Genomic DNA, 21,558 nt, shown 5'->3' with positions numbered 1-21,558 from the left:
GTGCGTTTTTCCTCTTCCGGGTCATGTGTCGGGCGGATCGTTTTGTTTCTGTTTTCCTAGTGACCTAATGCCAGTGGATTTTAATGAAAAAATTGTAATATTTAAATAGGTCATAGAACATAATTGTTCATTATTCTTCTCGAAGTCAAGTCGTCCTAGATCTTATTTTTAAAATCTTTCTGTGTGGTTGCTGAACCCCACTTGAGTGCTTGCCGGGCACCCGGCGTCTGGGCTGTGAGTGGAAGGGGGTCACAGTGAGCCCCTGGGCTGGGCTGCTTGCCCTGTGTTCTCTTCGCAGTTTCTGACCCTAACCCAACCCTAGGAATTATTGGATTCTTATTCCCATTTGGTTTTTTAGACGCCTTTGACTTGGCCCCTGCCTGGTCCACTTGCACCAGAGATCTGTCTAGAACTCAAGTGGACTCCAGCACTTGCTTGGTCACGAGCGTGGCATGGAATCTCTCTGTGGCCAGGCTCACGCTCCTCACCCCACTTGCTGCCGCTCCACCCTCACGCTTCCCTCCTTGAGCCCCGAGTTCCCTCACCTGAACTCGTGCTGCTTTCTTGGTGTGGAACACCCTCCCCTGATGCTCTGATTTGCTGGTGATCAAATAAAGTGAGAGGGAGTCCAGCTTTAGACCAAGGTCTGCTTCACTCCAAACCGTTAGTGCATTTCTTAACAGTGTGTCATAGTCATTTACTTACTTGTATATATTAATAGGCCACGAAATAGGGGCTGGTACCTTTCAAGGAAATGAGGACGAAATCCATTTTTGGAAAGGGAATGATGTTAAATTTAATTATACGTTTACATGTCTCCCCTAAGCTTGTGAGTTTTCTGAGGACGGAGACCACGTCTTAGTCATTCTTCTTTGTCTTCCTTGGATACAGTAGGTGTTCTCATGTTTGAGTGATGGACCAGATTAAATTATCAGCACCTTTCCATATGTTCTCTGTTACCGTCTCTGGCACTAGTTAGATCCTGGTAGTCCTGCACTGGTAGAGGAAACTTGTTTTTCTAAATGTGTTAGTATAGGAAGCTGCCAATGAAATATGAAAGGAAGTCTTTATGCTAAACTCAGCTCAACTGGTCACAGGCTTGAAAAGATTCTAATAAATAGGTAATTTTTTCTACATTGTAGCTATTCTGTTCAAGTCTAATTGTTGCTTAGGTGTGAGTGCTTGCTATTTTATAGGCAGGTGTGCTAGTAGTTACAATTTTATTGTGCTTCAAAGTAATTCTGCTAGTAAAATAGTTCCCAGCTTACATTGTAACCCTAAATATATCAGTGCCTGTGCTGTTGAACAGACAGAATCGTGACGAGTGTTCCCATTAACGTCCATTCACTCTTTGTTAAGAATCTTGGTTCTCGATTCTCTCTATTCCAGTCCTCATTTTCTGATGTCATCTTTGTGTCCTCTGATGTGATGTCCTCGCTGGCTTTTGGTCACACACTGTCCTTAGGCTGTCAGCACAAACAGATGGGGAGGGACTCTGGGAATGGTACTAGCATGGGCGGGGTAGGAGTGCATGATGGTAACACACGTAACTGTCCCTGACAGGAATGATTCCCGATCACCAGGGAGTATAAGCTACTTGCCTTCATTCTTCACCAAGCTGGAAAACACCTCACCCATGGTTAAATCAAAGAAGCAGGAGATCTTTCGTAAGTTGAACTCCTCTGGTGGAGGTGACTCTGATATGGGTAAGTGGGATTTCTTTCATGAACCCCAATAAAATACGCATTAATAATGGTATCTCCAGTGTTGCCTCTCGTGTAATCCTTGAGTTCGAAGGCTCTTACAGGCATCTGTCCAAGCACAGCAGATCCTGAAGCTGCTTCCCAAATGTCTGTGGGCACGAGAGGGTTTCCTGTTAGGGAGCAAGCACTTGCCTCTTTCCGCAGCCCTCCATGTTCTCTTGGAACAAGTGCCGGGTCTGGGACGTTTGTTTCTCATGTGGGGTGGGATTAGCCCTCCAGTGTTTTCTGCCCTGGTCTGCGCTTCCTCCGTGCGGGCCGTCTCAGCTGTCTGCGGACAAGTCGTGCCCTTCCAGTCTTTTCTTTACACGCACCCCAGTTCCAGTGGCTGTCCACCAGGGGGCCTGGTTCCGAGCACTCCTGCTGGCCCAGGTGTTCTTCACGAAAAACACTTTATTCGGCTCAGCCTTTCAGTAGGTTCTGAGTACTGTGCAGGACCCACACCACATTCATCATTTGAAGGGGGTCTTTCTGACAACCTGTGTGCTGTTAAGTTCCAGTGCGCTTAATGTCGGTACAGATACCAGGCCTCCCGAGGTGAGCTGCCCTTGAGCCTCCCCTTGCTGTCCTCCTGTGTCCCTCCCGCCAAGCATGGGACGAGGCCCTCTGTGCTGGCTCCTTTTCTGCCCTGCCGGTGTCTTTGTGGGAGGCGTGTGAATCTGCTAGACCCGCCACCTAGGACGGTGCCGGCATCAGGAGCAGCCGCCGCAGCTCCACGTGCAGCACTGCAGTGCTCCAGGCTCCGTCCTAGGCGGGGCTGTGCAGACTCCTGTGCTCTTCACAACAAACCCTGCGCACCACGTGCCGGAATCATCTCCGCTTTGTGGATGAGGAAGCTGAGACTCGGGTTTCCTAGCTGTTGCAAGTTACATAACTAGTGACTTGGGCTGTGGTTCAGACTCAGGAATTCCAGCGCCAGAGCCCATGCTTCCAGTAGTCCTGCACTCGGCATCCTCACCCAGGCCGCTGGCAAATGTCCACTGGGATAGAGCTCTGGGGCATCCAAGCCTTTCCTTAGGGTGGATATGCACGTGCCCGCCGTTTTCAGCACTCATGCCATCACCCAGGCTTGCTCGTGGTCCTTTCCTCACGTGTATCCAGTGATGCAGAAGCTGTGTGGGATGCCCTGTAGAATCCAGGCCTCCTACAATCTGCTTTACTTCTGGGCTACCTGCTATAAACTGCCAGGTGGACGTGTGTTTGGATCTGTGACACTTCGTGATTAATAAAGGCCAAATGTCCCAGAGAAAAAAAGAGGAGCAGTGTCACTTGTTGTTTGTGTAGTTATTCCTAGCTCTTGATTACTAGATTCACTTTTTAAATGGCAACAAATTGTCCAAAAGAAATACTTTAGAAGGCTAACCAGAGTTGCCCTCAGGCTTACAGATATTCTTTCTTTCTTCTTCAGGAAGAAATTCTTGATAGGAAAATGCTATGTATGAATTGAAGAAGCCTACTTTATAGTTTTCTTCTCTCTTCTAATGTTTTCCGTTGTCCTTAGGCAGTAGCCTGGTCATTCATTAATTCAATAATCATTTATCGAGCAGGGTGCTCTGTTGGGTGCTTTTAGAATGACAGATGGTCTCTACTCTGTGAAAATGTATAACGAAACAAGTATCTAGCTTTAACAGAAGGTAAATTTTATTAATGTCGTAAGGCAAGTACTAACAAAATTTGCTTTAGCTTCGGATTTCTGATTGTGGAAAGGGACAATTAAGGGGTTGTACTAAGGAACCAGTGGGCTCGTGGGACCCCAGGCACATTGGGTTCTCACCAGGAAGTAGAACTGAGAAATCCAAGCCCTGGGCAAGCAAGACAGCTTCAATTCACCTCAGGGCTCCCACCGAGGACATCAGTGCCTTTACTGTGCAAAAAACTTCATGCTTTAAAACTTACTTTATCTGATCTCTCTGCCGTTGACGTTAGTGACCCACTTCCCTCTTCCGGAAATACTTTCTCCTCTTGGCTTTCAGGGACTGCTTTCTCCTGTCCTTTTCTCTACTTATGTGTCCCTAGAAGCTACGTCCTGCTGTGCCTGGCTCCTGGGTGCTGGTTTTCCAGTCTCTCCTCTTGCACCGTATTCTTGGAGGCGTTTCATCCACTCTGGCGGTTTGCACTACGTGCTGAAAACTCCCAAACTTGTACCTCGAGTTCAGCTTTTTCTCCTAAGCTCTTTGCTGCCCTCATTGCTTCTTGAACGTCTTACTGGCTCCTTAAATGTCTAAAATGACTCCCCATGCTGGGTCTCCACACAGAGGCCTCTGTTCCTCCCCTCCCCCCCCACCCTGCCCCGCTCCACGGTTCCCTCACGAGGCTCCGCAACTCGCTCTCCCGGGTGCTGTCCCGTCAGCCTCAACGGCTCCTGAGTGCCTGTCTGCCTTTCCCTCATTTCTGAGTAATTACCGTGTCCTCTCGTAAATCTGCCCATCTGTCTTACACCAGGGGCCCTCAAGCGTCACTACCCATCACAGTCACCTGGAGAGCTTGTTAAAACACGTGCCTACTGGGCTGCAGGAATCTCAGAAACCAGCACTTTACGAAGCTCCCCAGGTGATTCTGACCTGATGGCCTCAGAGAGCACCCCGCTGACCTGTGAGCTCCACAGGTGGAGGAAGGGGTGCATTTTAAGTCCAGTACCTTAGTGTTATCGTCGGTTGAACAATATGGAATTGTCTTCATGTGACCATTTTTTTTCATATGACCATTTTTGATCAATATGAAGGTGATTTTATTATTCAGCCAAATAATCGCTCAGTAAATATTTGTGAAATGAATGAGTCCTATTCCCCAGGTTTTGTGGTAACTACCAGGCTGGCCCTACCACCCTGTGCTGTTTCAAGTTCCGTTCATCTACCATTTCCTGACCTGTACGTGAGGAGCCTGTATCGCATGGTCCCTGCTGTGCAGTCTTCCTGGAGCTTCCTCCTCCCGCCTGGTTCTCCCTGATCCCAGAAGTCAGCGTCTGGGCTCATATGCGCTCCCCATCTGCACGGACGGTCCCCCCTTCTGGGGTCTGCACATTCTTCTCTGGGACACCGCTTGTTTATAGCCACCGACTTTACTTCCTACGTTCTTTCTCTTTCAAAGTCTCAGCATCGAGTTGGAAGACGTGATGAAAACGTTTATGTTCCCAAATTCCTTCTATTTCTGGCACAGTGCTTTACAAGTAGCTCCCAGGTTGTCCCAGCTGTTGTCATTCAAACTGAGCAAATGACAAAGTGCACAGTTAGGAATAAACAGAACCAATAGGCAGAATCTTTATCTCATCCTGGGATCAAAAAAAATAGTTTCTAGGTAACCACAGCAGGGACACACGCGGTCACGTTCATGCCGTTCACGGGGCGTCTTTCCCCCGGATCTAATCTCAAACTCGGATATTTGCAGGGTCTTCTTAGAGTCACCATCTCTTCCCCAGCGAGCCTGGGTTCCTGTTCTTAGGGCAGCTTTTCCCTCTGTGTGTTTTCTCCAGCACTGCAAAAGTTCCTTTCCTTCCTGGGCTATATTATTATAGTACTCCTCCTGTTCTGATTTCTTTAAAAAAAAAAAAAAAATTCTTTCACTTTATCTTCACTTAATGGGTGAAAAATAAAGTTGAGATCATGGAAAATAATAAGGTTAATTTTATTGTAGGATTTTTTTTTGAGACTTTCTCTCTTTCGATGTATGTGATTATCACATCTCAATTAACTTGAATGTTTGTTTAAATACAGCAGCTGCTCAGCCAGGAACTGAGATCTTTAACCTGCCAGCAGTCACCACCTCAGGTAAGGTACAGTAGCAGTCAGTCCAGCAAATAGGTATCGAATACCGACTGCATACAGGAAACTGCTCCAGGAAAGCTCATCGTTTAGTCAGGGAGGGAGGGAGTCAATGGCGGTAAATAATGAGTTGAGATTCAGTGAGTACTTGTTGAAAAGATAAATGAAGAAAGAGAGTCAAAACTATTAAAGAGCTAAAAAGAGAAGAAAGCCATCCTCGAGTAACTCTCACACAAGTGGGTGCCTGATTTAACAAAGAAAAACACATTGCCTGTGAGCTACGCTCGCTGGCCTTAGCCGGCCTCCATGTGGGCTCTGTGTTGTGGGCACCTTCCCAGGTGCTGCGTGTCCTGGGGGGGCTCCTGTCTCCCGACCTGCCCTCGGAATCAGGCAGACCCGTCCTGCTCGTCTTTTGCAGGCTCCGTGAGCTCCCGAGGTCATTCCTTTGCTGACCCTGCCAGCAACCTCGGGCTGGAGGACATCATCCGGAAGGCGCTCATGGGGAGCTTTGAAGACAAAGTGGAGGACCACGGGGTCGCCATGCCCCAGCCCCTGGGGGGGGTGCCTGGTGGTGCCGGCACCTCGGTGGCGACCAGCGGTGAGGCCCGGAGAGAGGAAGGGGACCCGTCACCTCATTCAGGTAAAGGGCTCATTTCCGTGCTCTTCTGCCGCCTTTCCCAAGAAAAAGCCAATTTGTACCCCAAGTTCTAACGGATCACTAAGATTTCATTTATGTGCTCAGAATCACCTCTGAAGGTTTTAGTTACTTAAACCAAGTCTTTTTTCTAACCTGCTCAGACATGTTAGTAATGTGAAATTTAAAAGGATGAAAATTTTTACCCATAAAGTCACCCTTTTTGCTTGCATCTAGTCCTTATCTGTATACATACATTGCAATTGTAATACAAGTGCAATTTCATATTCTGCTCTTGAATCAAAGTAACTTACTATTGTAGTAAAAATGACAGGCTCAGTATAAAAGAATTTTAAGCCACAGAAAAGAGGGAAAGAAACCAGATCACATCGTCCAGAAAGCTAGTGGTGGTGTTTACATAAAAGGACAGCTTATTGGAATGAGATAATTGTATGCATCCTGTTAAAAGCAAGCACACAAGAACCAGGACTCTACTCTTTCTACATGTATATATAAGCTTTCTTCTTAATCCTTTATACCTTAAAAACTACCTGAAGGTCAGTAACATTTCAAGTTTAGTTTATTTTCCTGTTATGGTCAAACAGACGATCTCACTAAGGTTAAGAAAAAGATAAAGAGATTAGGGGTTTTAGTTATTTATTTTTACATATATATGTTAATTTTAGGACAATATGAATTTACTTCCTGCTCTAAAAGATGAGCCACTGTCTCCCATCTCTGCTCTAACCTTACGATTTTTATTGATTTTAAGTGTGTTTTAAGGTTGTAGTATTGGTGACTTACACAGTTAGTTATCCTGGTTACATAATCTTTCTATTATGGCGTTTCTTTCTGGTAAGGTTTTCACACCCTGTGTTCTCCGAAAGGCTGCTGTATCCTGAGGTGCGTGCTCGACAGTGTCTTCTTGCTGCCTTTATGTTTGAGACGGCAGTTTGGCAGGTTATGATACTCAGCACGTACTTTTCTCAAAACATCCCGTAGACACTGTTAGGCTTTTTTCTGGCATTCGTTGTTGTATAAAAAATAAGACCAGATGTCTCCCCCACCACCACCTTTTTTTGGTGGTGACTCTCTGCCCAAAGAATCCTTTTTTTTACCTCGATTTCAGTAAATTTATCATGAGTGTGTTAGTGCTCCTCACCCTGTTGCTCACAGGAGGGTGTTGCCCCTTCAGGTTGATATCTGCATTCAGGGAAATGTTCTACCAACTGTTCCTCTTAGTTATTTTCTCTTTCTTTTGGGCCCTCCATTTCAGAAAGTTACCTTTTTGCTGGATAGTTTTTGATCTCTGTATCTGTTAACCTTCTAATTATTTTAGTCATCTTGATCTTTTTCTGTTGCTTTTACTGCGAGTCTCTCAAATTTTTCCTTTGCCCTAATAATTCCCTTTCCCTCGTGTCTATTCTGACCCTTGCTGTTCTGTCTTTTGTTTCCTAAGCACTTTCGCCCCTTTCATTTTGGTTATCTATTCTTTGAGCTTTTCTTAAACTGGCTTCATGTATTCCGAAGTTTTCTCCAGTGTTTGAATCACGTTCCCTGCCCCTGCCCATTTCTTTATTATATTCTTTTCCTTATCACCAAGGATTTGCATTTCTTCTTTTTCCAGATAGTTGGAGGGGTCAAAGTTGCTTTCTGTTCCTTTTTTCTGTACCTCGCAGGACTGGGGGCAGGGTGAGACTGTTCTGCTAGGGCTGAGGAAAACATTTGCTGGTGACCTGGACTCTGATCTCTTCTGAGATCTTTTTCACGTTTTGTTCTAGAGCCCACTTGGGGCTTCCCTCTCCTGCGAACTCCTGCTGAGTTCATCAGCTGTACAGCCTGGAGCAGCAGAAAGGGCCCCCTTGACTTGTCAGGCTCTGCTGAGGTCCAGTAGTGCCCTGAAGGGGCTTCTGTTCTACAGTTTTATTCCTCCTCTGTAAACTGGTGGGGGAGGAGAAAGTGAGGATTTAAGATTCTTGTCAGCCAGCTTCCATTTCCTAAAGCAGTTTCTGTGCTCCAAGACCAAGAAAGAAATGATGTTCCAGAAATGCTAGTCCCTTGATTACACGTTTCTGAGTTTATGGCATGAGGACATACCCTGCCCGTTTTGACTTTAGCTGCTCTGAGTACATTCTGGCTTTCTTTTAAATGTCACTTCTTTACTTCATTAGGCACTAGGGTTTGGATTCTTCATGCTACCACTTGGCTTCCTTCACTTAGCACTAAACCATCATGGGCATTTTGGTAGATTTTAATTACTAAAGATGAGCAGCAATAATTTATTTCACTTTTAGGAGGAGTTTGCAAACCAAAGCTGATCAGCAAGTCAAACAGCAGGAAGTCGAAATCTCCTATCCCGGGGCAAGGCTACTTGGGAGCTGAACGGCCCTCCTCAGCCTCCTCTGTGCACTCGGAAGGGGACTACCACAGGCAGACGCCAGGCTGGGCCTGGGAGGACAGGCCTTCCTCCACAGGTAAGGAGCTGCTGGGAGTCCGAAAGCAGCCGACGTCAGTGCTTTGGTTAGCACTGCTTCGAACACTGCTTCCATATTACAGCCTCATTAGGGGGTTCCACTGTCCAGAACAGAAGCGGAACGCGTATAACCTAACCCTCCTTCTCCCGCAGGCTCGACGCAGTTCCCCTACAACCCCCTGACCATGCGGATGCTCAGCAGCACGCCCCCTGCGCCCGTCGCCTGTGCGCCCGTCGCCTGTGCGCCCGCCTCTGCCAGCCCCGCCGCCCCTCACCAGCCGAGCAGGATCTGGGATCGGGAGCCGGCCCCGCTGCTCTCCGCGCAGTATGAGACGCTGTCCGACAGCGACTGACCTGCGGGAAGGGGTCCCGGGGCCCCCTGGGTGGGGGAGGGGCTCTAGTTTCTGGTGGTCTCAGTTTTAAGTGCAGGCCAAAAGCCTGCCCTCCTAGGACTTGTGCCCAGAGACTTTTCAGGAGAGCCTGGGCCACAGACGACGACGAAATGATGGAAGTTTATTTCAAGAGTCAAATGAGGGGAAAAGGCTGCCCTGATACAGGCAGTTCAGTGGATCATAATAATAGTGGAGGGTTGGAATGTAGAGTTTTTAAAAAGTGGATAATTCCTGTTCTTACATCTGTTTGTAAAGAAAATCATAATGTCTTTAAATCACTCTTCTGTAAATAGATGACCTTTTTGCAGTGTTTCCCCTCGCTCTAGTATCTCGTGTACTTATATTCAAATCAGCGCATCAGCTCTGGGGGTAATTTTTAAAAGTCTCGTCTTTTTAATAACCTTTGCCTTCTAAACAACCTCACACAGCCCAGTTATACAATATTGGCTGTCACGGGCATTGTACTTTTATCCAATTTTGTTTCCTCCAAACTCAGATTCCCAGTGATGTTTAAAATCTTGTGATAAATGTTTAGATTTTTAACACAGACCCTGTCATAAAATCTGTACGTTAACGTATTAGGGTCTAAAGGAGAAACAAAATTCTGCCATACTGTAAATTTCCAGTGCGGGCTTTAATTTTTTTTTTTAATTAGAAGCACTGAAAAAATAGTACTGCATGGGTATTGTTATAGTTCAGTTTTTAAGGTTTTAAAGGCTTATTTGAGGCATACCTCACTGTTATGCACACTGGTAATTAACCACGCCCAAGCACTCCTCCTCTCCTGCATTTGATGCAGCCCAGCAAAGCTTTTGTTCTGAAATAAATCTGACCGCCCTGTCCACTAGCTACAGTAGAGTACTTGTGATGTGAGCCTTTCGCTGTCCACTAGCTACAGTAGAGTACTTGTGATGTGAGCCTTTCGCTGTCTCAGGTTTCAAAGGAAAAACTTACACTTTCCTTTAGTTTGATAGCTGTTCTTGATTGAGAGTCAGAAGGTTACAATCTGTGGAGAACCTCGGTGTTTTAGGTTTGCTTTGTGCCGCATAACCTGAGCTCTCGTGGGGAGCAGCCAGTCCTTTCCCCTTCGTGCCACCCTGTGCTTACTTTCACTTTGATTCCTTGTGGGCAAGAGTTTGTCAGATGTTTTTATTTCACTGAATCTCAAGAAGCAAATAACTTAAAAGACTGAATTTTAAACCCATTATGGTACTAGAGGATCAGTCTTACCCTTCAATAATAATAATTGCTTGTTGAATTAAAACATTTTTTTCATACAACTTTAACATAGCACTGAAGCATCCTTCCGTAGCACACGGATGCTAATGGTTTTGGGGGAATGCCACCGAGATAGAGGTCTCTCAGAAAGATAAAAACTAGCACTTTATAGACTCTTAAGTAGACCCGAGCTTTTAAACAAAAGTACTCAAAGCCTCTAAAGACAGCAGGTGTCCGACAACCACTGACTAAGCACCTCCTTTGTAGTGGAGGGGACCTTGGTGTCTAGTCCCCTTTTTATAGATGTGGATGCAGGTTCAGTACGTTGCCCACACAGTTAAATAAGCAACAAAGACAGGGCCACAGACCGACACCTGTCTGAAGCTAAGGGAACTGCGCACCTGCGTATGCTTGAGGTCCTCCAAGTAAGCTTTAGATCAGGTGTAGTGGTCAAATCCCTACTACTGGGAAAGCTGGTACGACTTTATAAATACTTTAAAAGTTTTAATGTGAATGAAAAACAGTAACTTAAGGTTTTTGCTTAAAGTTTTGTTTAGGTACTAGTAACATTTTAGATTTTAATTATTTGTCAACAGTCCCAAAGAGATGATGCTGGTATTTTTCTATGACTAGTTCTTGAGAACACGTCAGATCAGAGCCCTGTGCGTAACCTGTGCAGCTCCACTCAGGACCCAAAGGGGGCGGCTGTTGACCACTCACCCCTCCTCATCACAGTGCAAGTTGTTTTACTTCACCTGCCGTCACCTGGAGAAGAGATCCCGCAACGGGAGACAAAACCCACGGTCCCGCCTCGGTTCAGAACAAGGGCAGGACGGAATGCTGGCCTGCGGAGCGGGCAGACCGTGTGGGAGGTGGAGGCCCACCCGGCGTGACGTGACTTGGCCAAGTCAGCTGTGAACCGAGGCGGGATGCTGCGGGCTGAGACCCCAGGGTTCTGAAGCTACAGCCTGGCAAGTGACTTTTTTTTAGCACCCAGAACGAAGTTACAGTTCACAGAACTGTGACAGCCAGCCAGTGTCCACCGCGTGTTCATGATGAGAAGATTCGTAGTGCTTGAATGTGGGTGTGCTGGGTGATTCTATCTTAAAATATCCATGCCCTGAAAGCTCCAGTGAGATAGTTCAAGTTTTTATACTACTGTGAACAGTTCACCTTTGGATTCAGCCCCGTCAGTGGCAGGCCGGTCCTCCTCGTTTCGCTGCCTCAGTGCAGTGAACTGTAGTGACCGCGCCGCGTGCAGAGGAGCTTTCTGAAAACTCCCGCAGGTGTTCCGGGACCGGGAGCTGCATCAACGAGGAGGGTCAGAAATTCTCAGAAAAACCTAGAGCGAAAAACCTCCCTTTCAGTAACTCCCGCAACTGTGAGAAGGTAAAAACGTTCTCAATGCAGAAGGTGAGTAGTCGACAGTTTTTTAAAGTCACTAATAAATGAAGACTGGTTGCACTGAAACTCAATGTGAGTTAAAGTTTCTCTCTCCAGAGTCAGAGTTGAGTGATTAAAAGAATTAACTGGGTCGGAAAGTGGGAAGATGGATACATCCGCAATGTTAAGGTGATAGTTTTAGTCTAATCCCTGTATTTTTAGGTTTATGAACTCTTTAGTAAATTATTTTTTGATGAGAAACTCAAAGATTATGGAATACATACACTACTATTGCAGAGTGTCTAGTTTATTATGAAAGGATTCTCCCAGTATGTAAACAGGAACCCAACTGTCAGTTTATTTCCCTCCCCCCGCCCACCCCGCCCGCTGCCACCGCCACCAGCGTACCAGCAACAACAGGGTTCCTTCGTGGTACTTAGAAGAACCGCAGAACTGCTGGGGTGAAAACACCATCGGTGCCCGCTGTGTTGTGTACTTTACATATGCTGAGGCAGTGTGATAAAGCTCTCAACACAGCGGCCTATCCAGGTAAGGTCATCCACCAAATGCATGCTCCCAGGGCTGAGAGAGACTCTGACTACACACGAGGATACTGAGACCCAAACTCCAAAAGCCTGAGCTCGGGTCCAGGGCACTGGTTCCTCTACAGCACCAGTGGGATACGTCAGAACAACTGGGAAGCTTTCAACACTACACCTACAGGGCCCCACTCAGAGTCAGAGGGTTTGGGGACACCCATAACCGGGTGCAGAGGAGTGAATGCTCAGAGAGCAGGGACGCAGGGGGTCGTCACTCCTTGCCCTCCTTTTTTCACAGTGGTATATAACCAGATGATACATACAGAAACATACAGTTCGCTTTTATTTATAATCAAATGGGCACTATACTTTCAAGTGCCTAATTCCCACTTTAAAACTTCATGCTGCTGGCAAGCCAAGATACTACTTTTTTACGCATTAAATCCCACACTGGGCTTCAGGAGATAAATTATAAGAGAAAATAACTCACCGTCATCCCCCTTTGCCATGAGACCGGTAGCTCTGGTCTGCCAGGTGTTGGTAAGAGAAGGCAGCAAATCATTGGACAAAAATCTTATATGGGAGAGACGCCTGGCTGAAATGCCAGACCCCACCCCAGAGGGAAACTGGCCCCTCTTAATCTAGAGTTATTCTCGGACCAGCATGGACAGCACCTAACCAGCCGTCTGCTGCAACGGAAAGCATTAACCGACACCCGTCGCAGAAGCAAAGTCAGGTGGCGGGGGGGGAGCTTTCTTCGCAAAGCCAACGCGGCAGTGCACACACTGTGTACAGCTTGTCCTCCAGCAAGGCTAAGTTGAGGGGACTTGAGTATCAAGGACAGAGGATTTAAGCCATTGATCAGGGTGCCACTGGGACTGGAATGAGAGGTGTTACCATAAATTCACTACAACAGAAAGGGGTCCAGAGCTCGGCAAGGCTACGACAAAGGTCTCCTTTTTCTTGACAGCCCAGCCAGCTCCTCCCTGATGCGCTGCACAGAGACCTCATCTCTTTTCAGCTCTGCTCGCTTCAGTGCTTCCTGGTAGATCTCTTCTGCTTGTGCATATCGTTCTAAAATAACCCGGAAAGAAGGAAGAATAAAGAAAATGTATGTTTCACCATGATTCTGAAAGAGATTTTGAAGAGAAAGCACAAGTGATGGGACAAGTCTAGTTCATGGCATGGGGCCTTGTTTCACCCCGTGACACCCGGGACCTCATGGAGCCCTTCGCCCACGGTGGTTCGGGTGAGAGACCTGTCGTTGCAGGTTTCTGAGCAGAATGGCAGAGTACGCCCATCAAGCTGCCGTGCCCTGTTGCACGAGCTCCGTGAGAGACAACGTTTAGAAACCCGTAAAGCACTACAGAAATAAGGTCCCACTGCAAACGTTTCCACCTCGATGTGCCTGATAGGCCAGCAGGGCAGGACTACAGGCGGGACGTGAGCTGGGCCCGACGGCGCCCCCCCTGCGTCTCTCCCCACTGGCCCGTCGGTTCAGGAGCATCCTGTCCTCGCTGCCCCCCTCAGCGCCACGCACAGGCTTCTGATCCACTGACACCCACCCCTCCCGAGGCCGGCCAGCCCAGCCCCGCGCTCCGCACCTCTGTGCATCAGGACCGCAGCCAGATTACTGAGCAGCACGTGGAGCTCAGGGTGCTCCACCTGTCTCGCCAGGTCTGACGCCCTCTGTGCGTGAACACAGGCCTCATCGGAGCGGCCCTGCGCATCCAGGCTGGTGGCCAGGTCACTCAGCAGCACGATGGTCTACACACGGGAGGAAACACAGGCAGCTGCTGCTTGCAAACACCTCCACAGCTCGGGAGTCAACGTGGAGTCTGACGAACTGTGGATACACTGAAGGGGTCGCCTTGCCTGGCAGTCCAGCAAAGGTCAGGGCGTCAGCAAGTCAGGTGCATTGATCATTCACACTGCACAGCATCAGTCTGACCCTCTGGAAAATGATACAAGTCTAGACACTAGGTAACAGGGTGAATATTACTTATGAAGCTAACTAATTATCAAAGGAGAAGCAGCAAATGAAAAATAACAGCAAAAAGAAGTGACAGGATCTGATTCCCTTGTAGTCAAGGTTCAGCACCCTTGAGAGCTGGCCTCGGAGCCGAACTGCACTACGGTGTCGCGCCTATCTCTAGGAAGAGGAGACCCACCACCGCTCCTGGGAAAGTTCCCACCGAGTCTACAAAACGCTGTGGCGCTAAGGGCGGCGGGCCTCACCTCCTCCTGCACTTCAGGCCCGGTTCTAGTACCTCGTGATTCGAATTCCATATCTGACGTGGTCTTGTTTCTCAGTGATATCCCGTGAAGGGGGTGCTCTAAACCCCCGTTCCTGAAGATAATTCAGAGCCCAGTAACTTGCCCTGCTCATCTGCCCGCAGCCTTGGGACGTGTTTAGTCCAGTTAGAACTTTCACGTCCTAGGTTGGGGGTTACCAAGCATTCACAAAGTGACCCATTTCTTACCTCGTAAGACAAAACATGATTTCAATTCCATGTGTTTACCGTTCTAACAGGAGGCTCTGCATGCTGTGCTTAAATTCTATGTCAGTGGTTTTAAATTCTGTTTAATGCGGTCCCACCGTCCTTTTCCCCCTACGTTCCCCTGGCATTTTATGGGTGGGGCTCAGGAGAGGATCTGCGTGTGTTAACCTGTTCCTCATAAGATTTTCATAGGATTCAGTACCCAAAATACCGTGCTGTGCAAACCAATCCTCACGTAAGCCCTGCTGGGCAGACCCAGTAAACTCAACAGCAGCCTCAAATCCTTCTAGAAACAAGCAGTTGGGCGCAGGGGAGGGGTGGTCGGGCACGAGGAGGGGGATGTACCTGGGCCACCTGCTGACTATCTGTCCCCATTTCGTATTTCTGGATTCTGAAAGTTTTGTCTTACAGTCCTTCTGTTTTTCTCCCTTACCTGTGGGTGTCTTTCTCCTAGTATTTCTTCAGAAATCTGCAAAGCTTTTTCATACATCCTTTGTGCCTGTGATGGCTGCTTGGAGAACAGAAGGTAGCGGGCATAGGTGTCTAGGCACATGCCCAAGAGGAGGTGGGTGTTGGCTTTCTCTTCCACTAGGAAGGAAATAAGAGCAGTGCTGGGGTATAACCAGTACAGTACAGAGAATGAGGCAGAGACGTGGCCAACCTGCCCTGATCATTTTTCTTATTACCAAGACTCACACTGATTGTTTCACATCACTAAAGAAGTACTCCTAACCTTGTACTTTGTTACACAAAGGTGACAATTCAGGTGGATTAACATCTAAACTGGCTCCTGGACCCACCTGTGTGTGCTGGGGAAGGGGTGGGGCGTCTCCACACCAACAAGCAGTTGGTCACCAGCAGGGTATCTAAGAATCCAACTAAATTCTGACACCATCCACCCAGAGTCCACAGGCTAACCCCCTCCCCCGACTTCAGACGCAAGTCCGGGTCGTCACCTGTGCTTGTGAACAACTGGCTGTAAATCACAGGTTCCCCAGGACTCCCTCCCTCGGGTTCAATTTGTTAGCTAGAGTGGCTCACAGATTACTAGATCACCGGTTTATAAAAGGCTGTAACTCGGGAACAGCCCGATGGAAGAGGCACAGGGCAAGGTGTGTGGGAAGGGGCCAGGCGCCACTGCCCCAGCACCAGCCCAAATCCCATCCTTTGGGATGCTGATGGTGGCTTCATTACAGAGGCACAACTGATTCCATCACTGGCCACTGATTCACCTTCCAATCCCTCTCCCCTCCCTGGAGGTCAGGGCTAAGACTGAAGGTTCCAACCCTCTAATCACAAGGTTGGCTCCACCTGCAACCAGCCCGTCCTTAGGTGCCGCCCAAGTCACCTCATTAACATAACAAAAGACACTTAAAATCACTCCCAACACTTAGGAAATTCCAAGGATTTGGGAAACTGAATAAAGACCAAATATTTTTCGTCATCTGAATGACCAAATACGTATTTCTTATAAAACACAATACTGCAATATCCAATTAAATGATGTCTGAGTCCACACTTGGTTTCAAATTTTAATCTAATAATATTTAGCAGAACCAGGTGAAGATAAACTCAAAGAAGAATAACTTAACAAGAAAAAGTCTAGGGCCAATGAAAAAGTTTTCAGGTATGAAAACAGCACTACAGAAAGGAACCAGAGAACACTCAGAATCCTGAAATGGGAAGTCACAAGCCAAATTTAAAGAACAGCTAATCCATTTTTTGAAGAACAGTAAAAGGCTGCAGATACGGCACCTCCCAACACACGCAAGAACTGACCACACAACGTCTGAAAAAGAACAAACTTCAAACACCTAATGCCGTGTGAGAAGAACCAGAGAACAGACCTAGGGACCAGTAACTGAAAGCAACCTACACAAGTAAAGACTCAGGAGAGATGATACCAAAAAATGTGGAAATGGTGATGAACTAGATCAAAGGAAATTTTGCAAACAGCTCAGCTGCAAGTAAATGTTTACACAAAGGACTTGAAAAAGAGGTTCCCTCAGATAATCTTCTGTAACACAATTATTAGACACCCAAATGAAAGGGTTCAGACGGGTTTCTTTACCAGCAAAGGTATTCACACCAAAATACCTTTCCTTCCATATCATCAAAGTTTCAGAAAACTTACAAATGGGATAGAGAATTTAAAGACTATGTTACCAAGTAACAGTATGACCAATTACTGAAGAGACAGTTTACATAAAACAATGCAAATAAAAATACCTACTGAAATAATATCTGAAGGTAAAAGTGAAAAAAAAAAGTTTTTCTTCAGGTAGAAGTCCAAAGTTATTACTTTGGCCTAGTATATACAAAAGGTAATGATAATCATTTTCTTAAAATCAAATTAGGAGTAGTTTTAAATAGATCACCTTACAAATTTATTTTCAAAAAATATAGATGAAAATTATTTTTATAAATATAGAAAGTATATAAAAGTTTATGGATAAATATAACCAATATAAAAAAGCAAAACGTAAGATGGCACCAAATAAATACATGTAAAGATACCATATTTCTCCATTAAAAGGAAATGTTGAAACGAAAAAATATATCTCACTATGAGCACTCTTTTTAGAATGCTGAGCAAAAGCTTATAAAATCAGCAGCAGTTTAAGATCCACACTATTGGGAGATAATGTAATGGACAAAGGTCCAGATAAAGACAGACAAACCACTGTGCTCTCTTCACTTACTAACAAAATAACAAAGGTCCAAGGAGATAAGCAATTTGTAACAGACTGAGAATATACAGATGCACTAAAATCCATGTTCTTGGAGAACATTTAAAAACAAAAATATTTACCAAAAAACAATGTATAAATTAATTATTCCAATTCTGGAAACTATGTTTCAAACGTGACTACTGAATCATATTTCTGGAATGTGTGTTAATAATTCTCTTTAGATATTTCTACATTAACAAAAGCATGCTCTTTTTACATTTTACAATTAGAAAATATGTTCAACACTATAACTCAAAAGTACACAAGGATAAAGTGACAATTCTAGTAGAAAATTACCCCTCATATCTGTAATGGAAATTAAACTAGAATGGCAGAAAAGATAGTAAAGCTTTTTAGAAAGAATAACTGATGAGGTAAAATTTTAGCTGTAATATTTTGTCACTGTTAAGAAGAAAATACATTTTAAATTCGTAGCACATTCAAATCGTACTAACAAAAATATGAAGAAAATTTTTAAACAATATACTTCTCTAAAAATAGGACCAAGGGAGAAATAAAAAGACTCCATAATAAAACCTTTAGCACACTGCCAAGTTAAAAGTTCATACCTTTAGTAAAGTACCAAAAAGAGTTCCTCTTCTAACTAATAACAATTAAAACATGGTTCTTTGAAATATTAATATAAACACTGTTAGAAATTAGACAAGAACAAATCAGATAACCTAATAACAGCTGAGAAATAAATTGGGATCGTTTATACAGAGCTTCCCCCAACGGATTACTGGAATCTGAAGGGGAGGGAAGCATACTTATTTCTTCAAACTTTAGTTGTAAATAGTTCTTTTCCACAAATTATTCCTAGGAGAAAAAGATGAGCTACCTAAAACCAGTCTATGAAACAAACAAGATTCATCACAGAAATCTGTGCTCAAAATATAAGCAAACTGAACTCTCAAATGCACAAAGGATAAATGCACCAAGCAGTTTTTGCTCCAGGAATACCAAGAATGGCTCAATCTACTTAACGCATCAGTGTATCGAAGTAGGCTTGCATAAAGGCAGACTAAAAGGAGCTTGGTAAGTTACTGGAACAATTATATGCACCCAGAAAAACAGGAATAGGGCCTCCCCATCAGTAAGAAAAAGAGCATTTCGAATTTAAGAAAACGTGAGCACAGGCATCTAGTTCCCCCACCCACCACCAGTAATAATCTAGGAAAGTCTACAGGGTCTCTGAACCTAAAGGTATTTGCCACCCATGTTCAAGGAACATCCTAGAATTTCTGCTAAGCTGAATCTCTCATTACCTAACCGATTACCCCATCGGCACTTCCTGAGACCACTAATGGCACCAGTGGAAGGAGTTTTTGGTTCCAGTAACATGACTGATAATCTGAAAACCCTTCTGGTTCAAATATTAGATTATAACGAATATCCTTTTACATGTACAGCTAGCTGAGTTCCCGAGAGAAGGAAATCCCAAGGGCCAGAAATTAGAAATAAGCTAAAACCCAAAGTGGAAAGCATGTGTGTTGATGCAGGAGAAGCCCAGTTCTAGTTGGTTCTGTGGGTGGCCTGAGTGTCTCTGAATCCAGAATTGGATTCTTCACCTTGTGTAGAACAGAGAACTAGATGTGAAGCCCCTGCATAAAACCAGGATGTTCCCCAGAGGCTGCAAGAGAAGCCTGAATGGCCAAGCCGGGATCTAGAAGGGAACAATGACTGCACGGAAAGCTGTATCACAGGCCTGTGCACACGCAGTGTGATGTCTAAATCCACATCATCCATTTAGGCTCGGACCCGAGTGCCCGGAAGAAACAAACAAAACCAGCCTGGAGACTCATTTCTCGAACCCCGCTGAAGATGAATTTATAACCCCAAGTATGTAAGCATGAAGATGCATCAGAAATGGAAATGAGCAGACAATAAAAAGGAGGTCTTCCCCTCAAGATAACTGAGTGATCCCAGACTATAAACTAAGTAGGGCCAAATGCTGACTCAGACGTCAGGTACGCTCCACCTCGGGGCCTTGTACTGGCCCCACCTCTGCCTGTAACTTGCCTCCCTCAGCGATGACCACTTGGCTTACTCCCTCCCATGCTCCAGGCTTCTTACCAGTTGGGCCTTTCCCGACCCCTCTATAAAATACTGTACTGCCCCACGTCTCCCCTAAATACATATTTCCTCATAAACTTATCTGTGTAGCCCTTTATCATCTTTGGATATGTTATTAAGTTAGTGGATCGTCTTTATTGTGTGTGTTTCCTTCACTAGAAATTGAGGAGGTGTCCTTCAGGCTTTATTTACAGCTGTACCTCAGTGCCTAGTAATACGCTGGCATGTCACAGGCATTCAATCAGTTCTTTCTTGACTGACTGGTTGAATGAATGAACATATATAAAAAGAAATGACTAGAAACATGAAGGTACTGAACTAAATATGGAAGATACAATAAAACTAAAAGTTTTAATTACAGAAGTAACAACACAACACTGCATATATCTATGAAAGTTCAGTACAGAGATGTCATTACAAACCAGTGAGAATCGGATGCACTAATAAAACAGTCCTGAGCTAAAATCCGTGCTTGAGGGAGGAAAGAATCATATCATTACCTCACACCACATTACAAATAAATTCCACATAACTGAAGACTAAATGTAAAAAAGCCAAATATTTAGAAGACACTATCTTTCTGACCTTAGAAGAGTGAAGGATTTTATTAAACAAGACTCAGAAAACACAAACTATAAGGAAAATATCAAAAGATTCTATTACATTCAGTAGAATTAATCAATCTCTGTCAAATGCCCTAAAGTGCAAAGACATGGTCACAAAGAGATAATGTAACCAACAAAATAGATGCTCAAAAAAAGATGCTCAAAGACATTAAGCTGAGAACTCTTTACAAATCATTCAGAAAAAGACAACCCTTCCAAAAAATAAGCAAAGGGGATAAAGAGACAGTTTTCAGAACAGGAAATCTGAATGGCCAATAAATACATGAAAAGATGTTCTGTATCTCACTAGTAATCAGAGAAGGATGCACTGAAACCACAATGACACTCCACCAGATCATCCAAAAATTTAAGTCCAATAATAACAAAGATATAGAGCAACAAGAATGCTAACACACTGCCACTGAAAATGTAAACCAGTAAAAGCACTGATAAGCGATTTGGTAATGTCTAGTATTGGCACCCCAGCAATTCCACTCCTAGGTGTACCCCTAGGGAACATCCTGCATGTGTGCAGAGACACAGGTCCAAGCATTATTTTCTACAGCAAAACAGGTAGAACCTACATGTCCATCAACAGAAGAAGTGAGTACATGCCCACAATGGGGTGTCAGGGCCACCCCTAGCTGTATCCCTCCTTTCCAGGATGGAAAAAAAGCACAACCTCACCCCGCACCCCCACCCCAGGGACTAAGTAAAGAAAGTCATCCCTTCTGGACAGACAGACAGCGTGGCAAGCGAACAGGGCCTTTATGTCAAAAAACCCTGATGCTTTAAGTATCAATGTGGATAAATCTCTGCAATATGATAAGTGAAAAACTGCAGAAACAGTTGTACAGTATGATGCCATTCATAAAAAGTTTAGAAACATATTAGTCCATAAAAAGTTTAAAAACAGGGCTTCCCTCCCTGGTGGCACAGTGGTTGAGAGTCCGCCTGCCGATGCAGGGGACGCGGGTTCGTGTCCCGGTCCGGGAAGATCCCACATGCCGCGGAGCGGCTGGGCCCGTGAGCCATGGCCGCTGAGCCTGCGCGTCCGGAGCCTGTGCTCCGCAACGGGAGAGGCCACAACAGTGAGAGGCCCGTGTACCGCAAAAAAAAAAAAAAAGTTAAAAAACAATAAACATATTGTTTATTGATGTATACAAGTGTAATAAACAGGCATAAGAATGATAAAGACCAAAACCAAGTAAATAGATGGTTTACCTGCTAGTTACATCAAGCAGGAGCACACAGGGGTTTAAACTCCCCCCTCCCCGCCCCAATCATCACCTGAAGCACATATGGTAAAATACTCAGACGTGACAAAGCTACGGGGAACGTGTGCAGGTGTTTGTTAAAGTCTCCACTCTTTATTTTTGCTTGAAATCTTAAACAAAACAAAACAAAAAAAACGCACCAGAAGAAGAAAAGGACAGAACTGACTTTTCTGAATAAGTCAATAATATGGAATACACACTGGAAAAATT

At 45.2% G+C, this 21,558-nt stretch overlaps 2 protein-coding genes across 32 annotated transcripts in view; one reads left to right on the top strand and one right to left on the bottom strand.

Annotated features, from left to right (window-relative positions):
• NCOR1 (nuclear receptor corepressor 1) overlaps positions 1 to 9,330 on the top strand; it is a 143,207-nt gene extending 133,877 nt beyond the window's left edge. For 23 of the 24 annotated variants that reach the window (XM_089900272.1, XM_089900270.1, XM_089900280.1 and 20 more), the window contains 5 exons: positions 1,564 to 1,706; positions 5,471 to 5,524; positions 5,937 to 6,158; positions 8,447 to 8,626; positions 8,779 to 9,330. In XM_089900272.1, the coding sequence (XP_089756398.1) occupies positions 1,564 to 1,706; positions 5,471 to 5,524; positions 5,937 to 6,158; positions 8,447 to 8,626; positions 8,779 to 8,978 (799 nt within the window). In that variant the 3' untranslated portion in view covers positions 8,979 to 9,330. The remainder of the gene's footprint in view (positions 1 to 1,563; positions 1,707 to 5,470; positions 5,525 to 5,936; positions 6,159 to 8,446; positions 8,627 to 8,778) is intronic. The other variant, XM_089900279.1, reaches the window with a different exon arrangement.
• TTC19 (tetratricopeptide repeat domain 19) overlaps positions 5,274 to 21,558 on the bottom strand; it is a 31,283-nt gene continuing 14,998 nt past the window's right edge. For 2 of the 8 annotated variants that reach the window (XM_089900291.1, XM_089900289.1), the window contains 3 exons: positions 15,092 to 15,269; positions 13,762 to 13,924; positions 12,488 to 13,231 (listed from right to left, as the gene is read on the bottom strand). In XM_089900291.1, the coding sequence (XP_089756417.1) occupies positions 13,098 to 13,231; positions 13,762 to 13,924; positions 15,092 to 15,269 (475 nt within the window). In that variant the 3' untranslated portion in view covers positions 12,488 to 13,097. Of the gene's footprint in view, positions 11,578 to 12,487; positions 13,232 to 13,761; positions 14,033 to 15,091; positions 15,270 to 21,558 lie in introns of those variants that run through there. The other 6 variants (XM_022560921.3, XM_022560917.3, XR_002642902.3 and 3 more) reach the window with 5 other exon arrangements.

This window comes from Delphinapterus leucas, chromosome 19 (genome assembly GCF_059928025.1).
Source record: "Delphinapterus leucas isolate spDelLeu-1000000601 "Yukka" chromosome 19, BTC_Dleu_Yukka2, whole genome shotgun sequence".
NCBI classification, from domain to species: domain Eukaryota; kingdom Metazoa; phylum Chordata; class Mammalia; order Artiodactyla; family Monodontidae; genus Delphinapterus; species Delphinapterus leucas.
The sequence above is the reverse complement of the archived record's forward strand: the minus strand, read 5'-3'. Positions and strand labels throughout refer to the sequence as shown.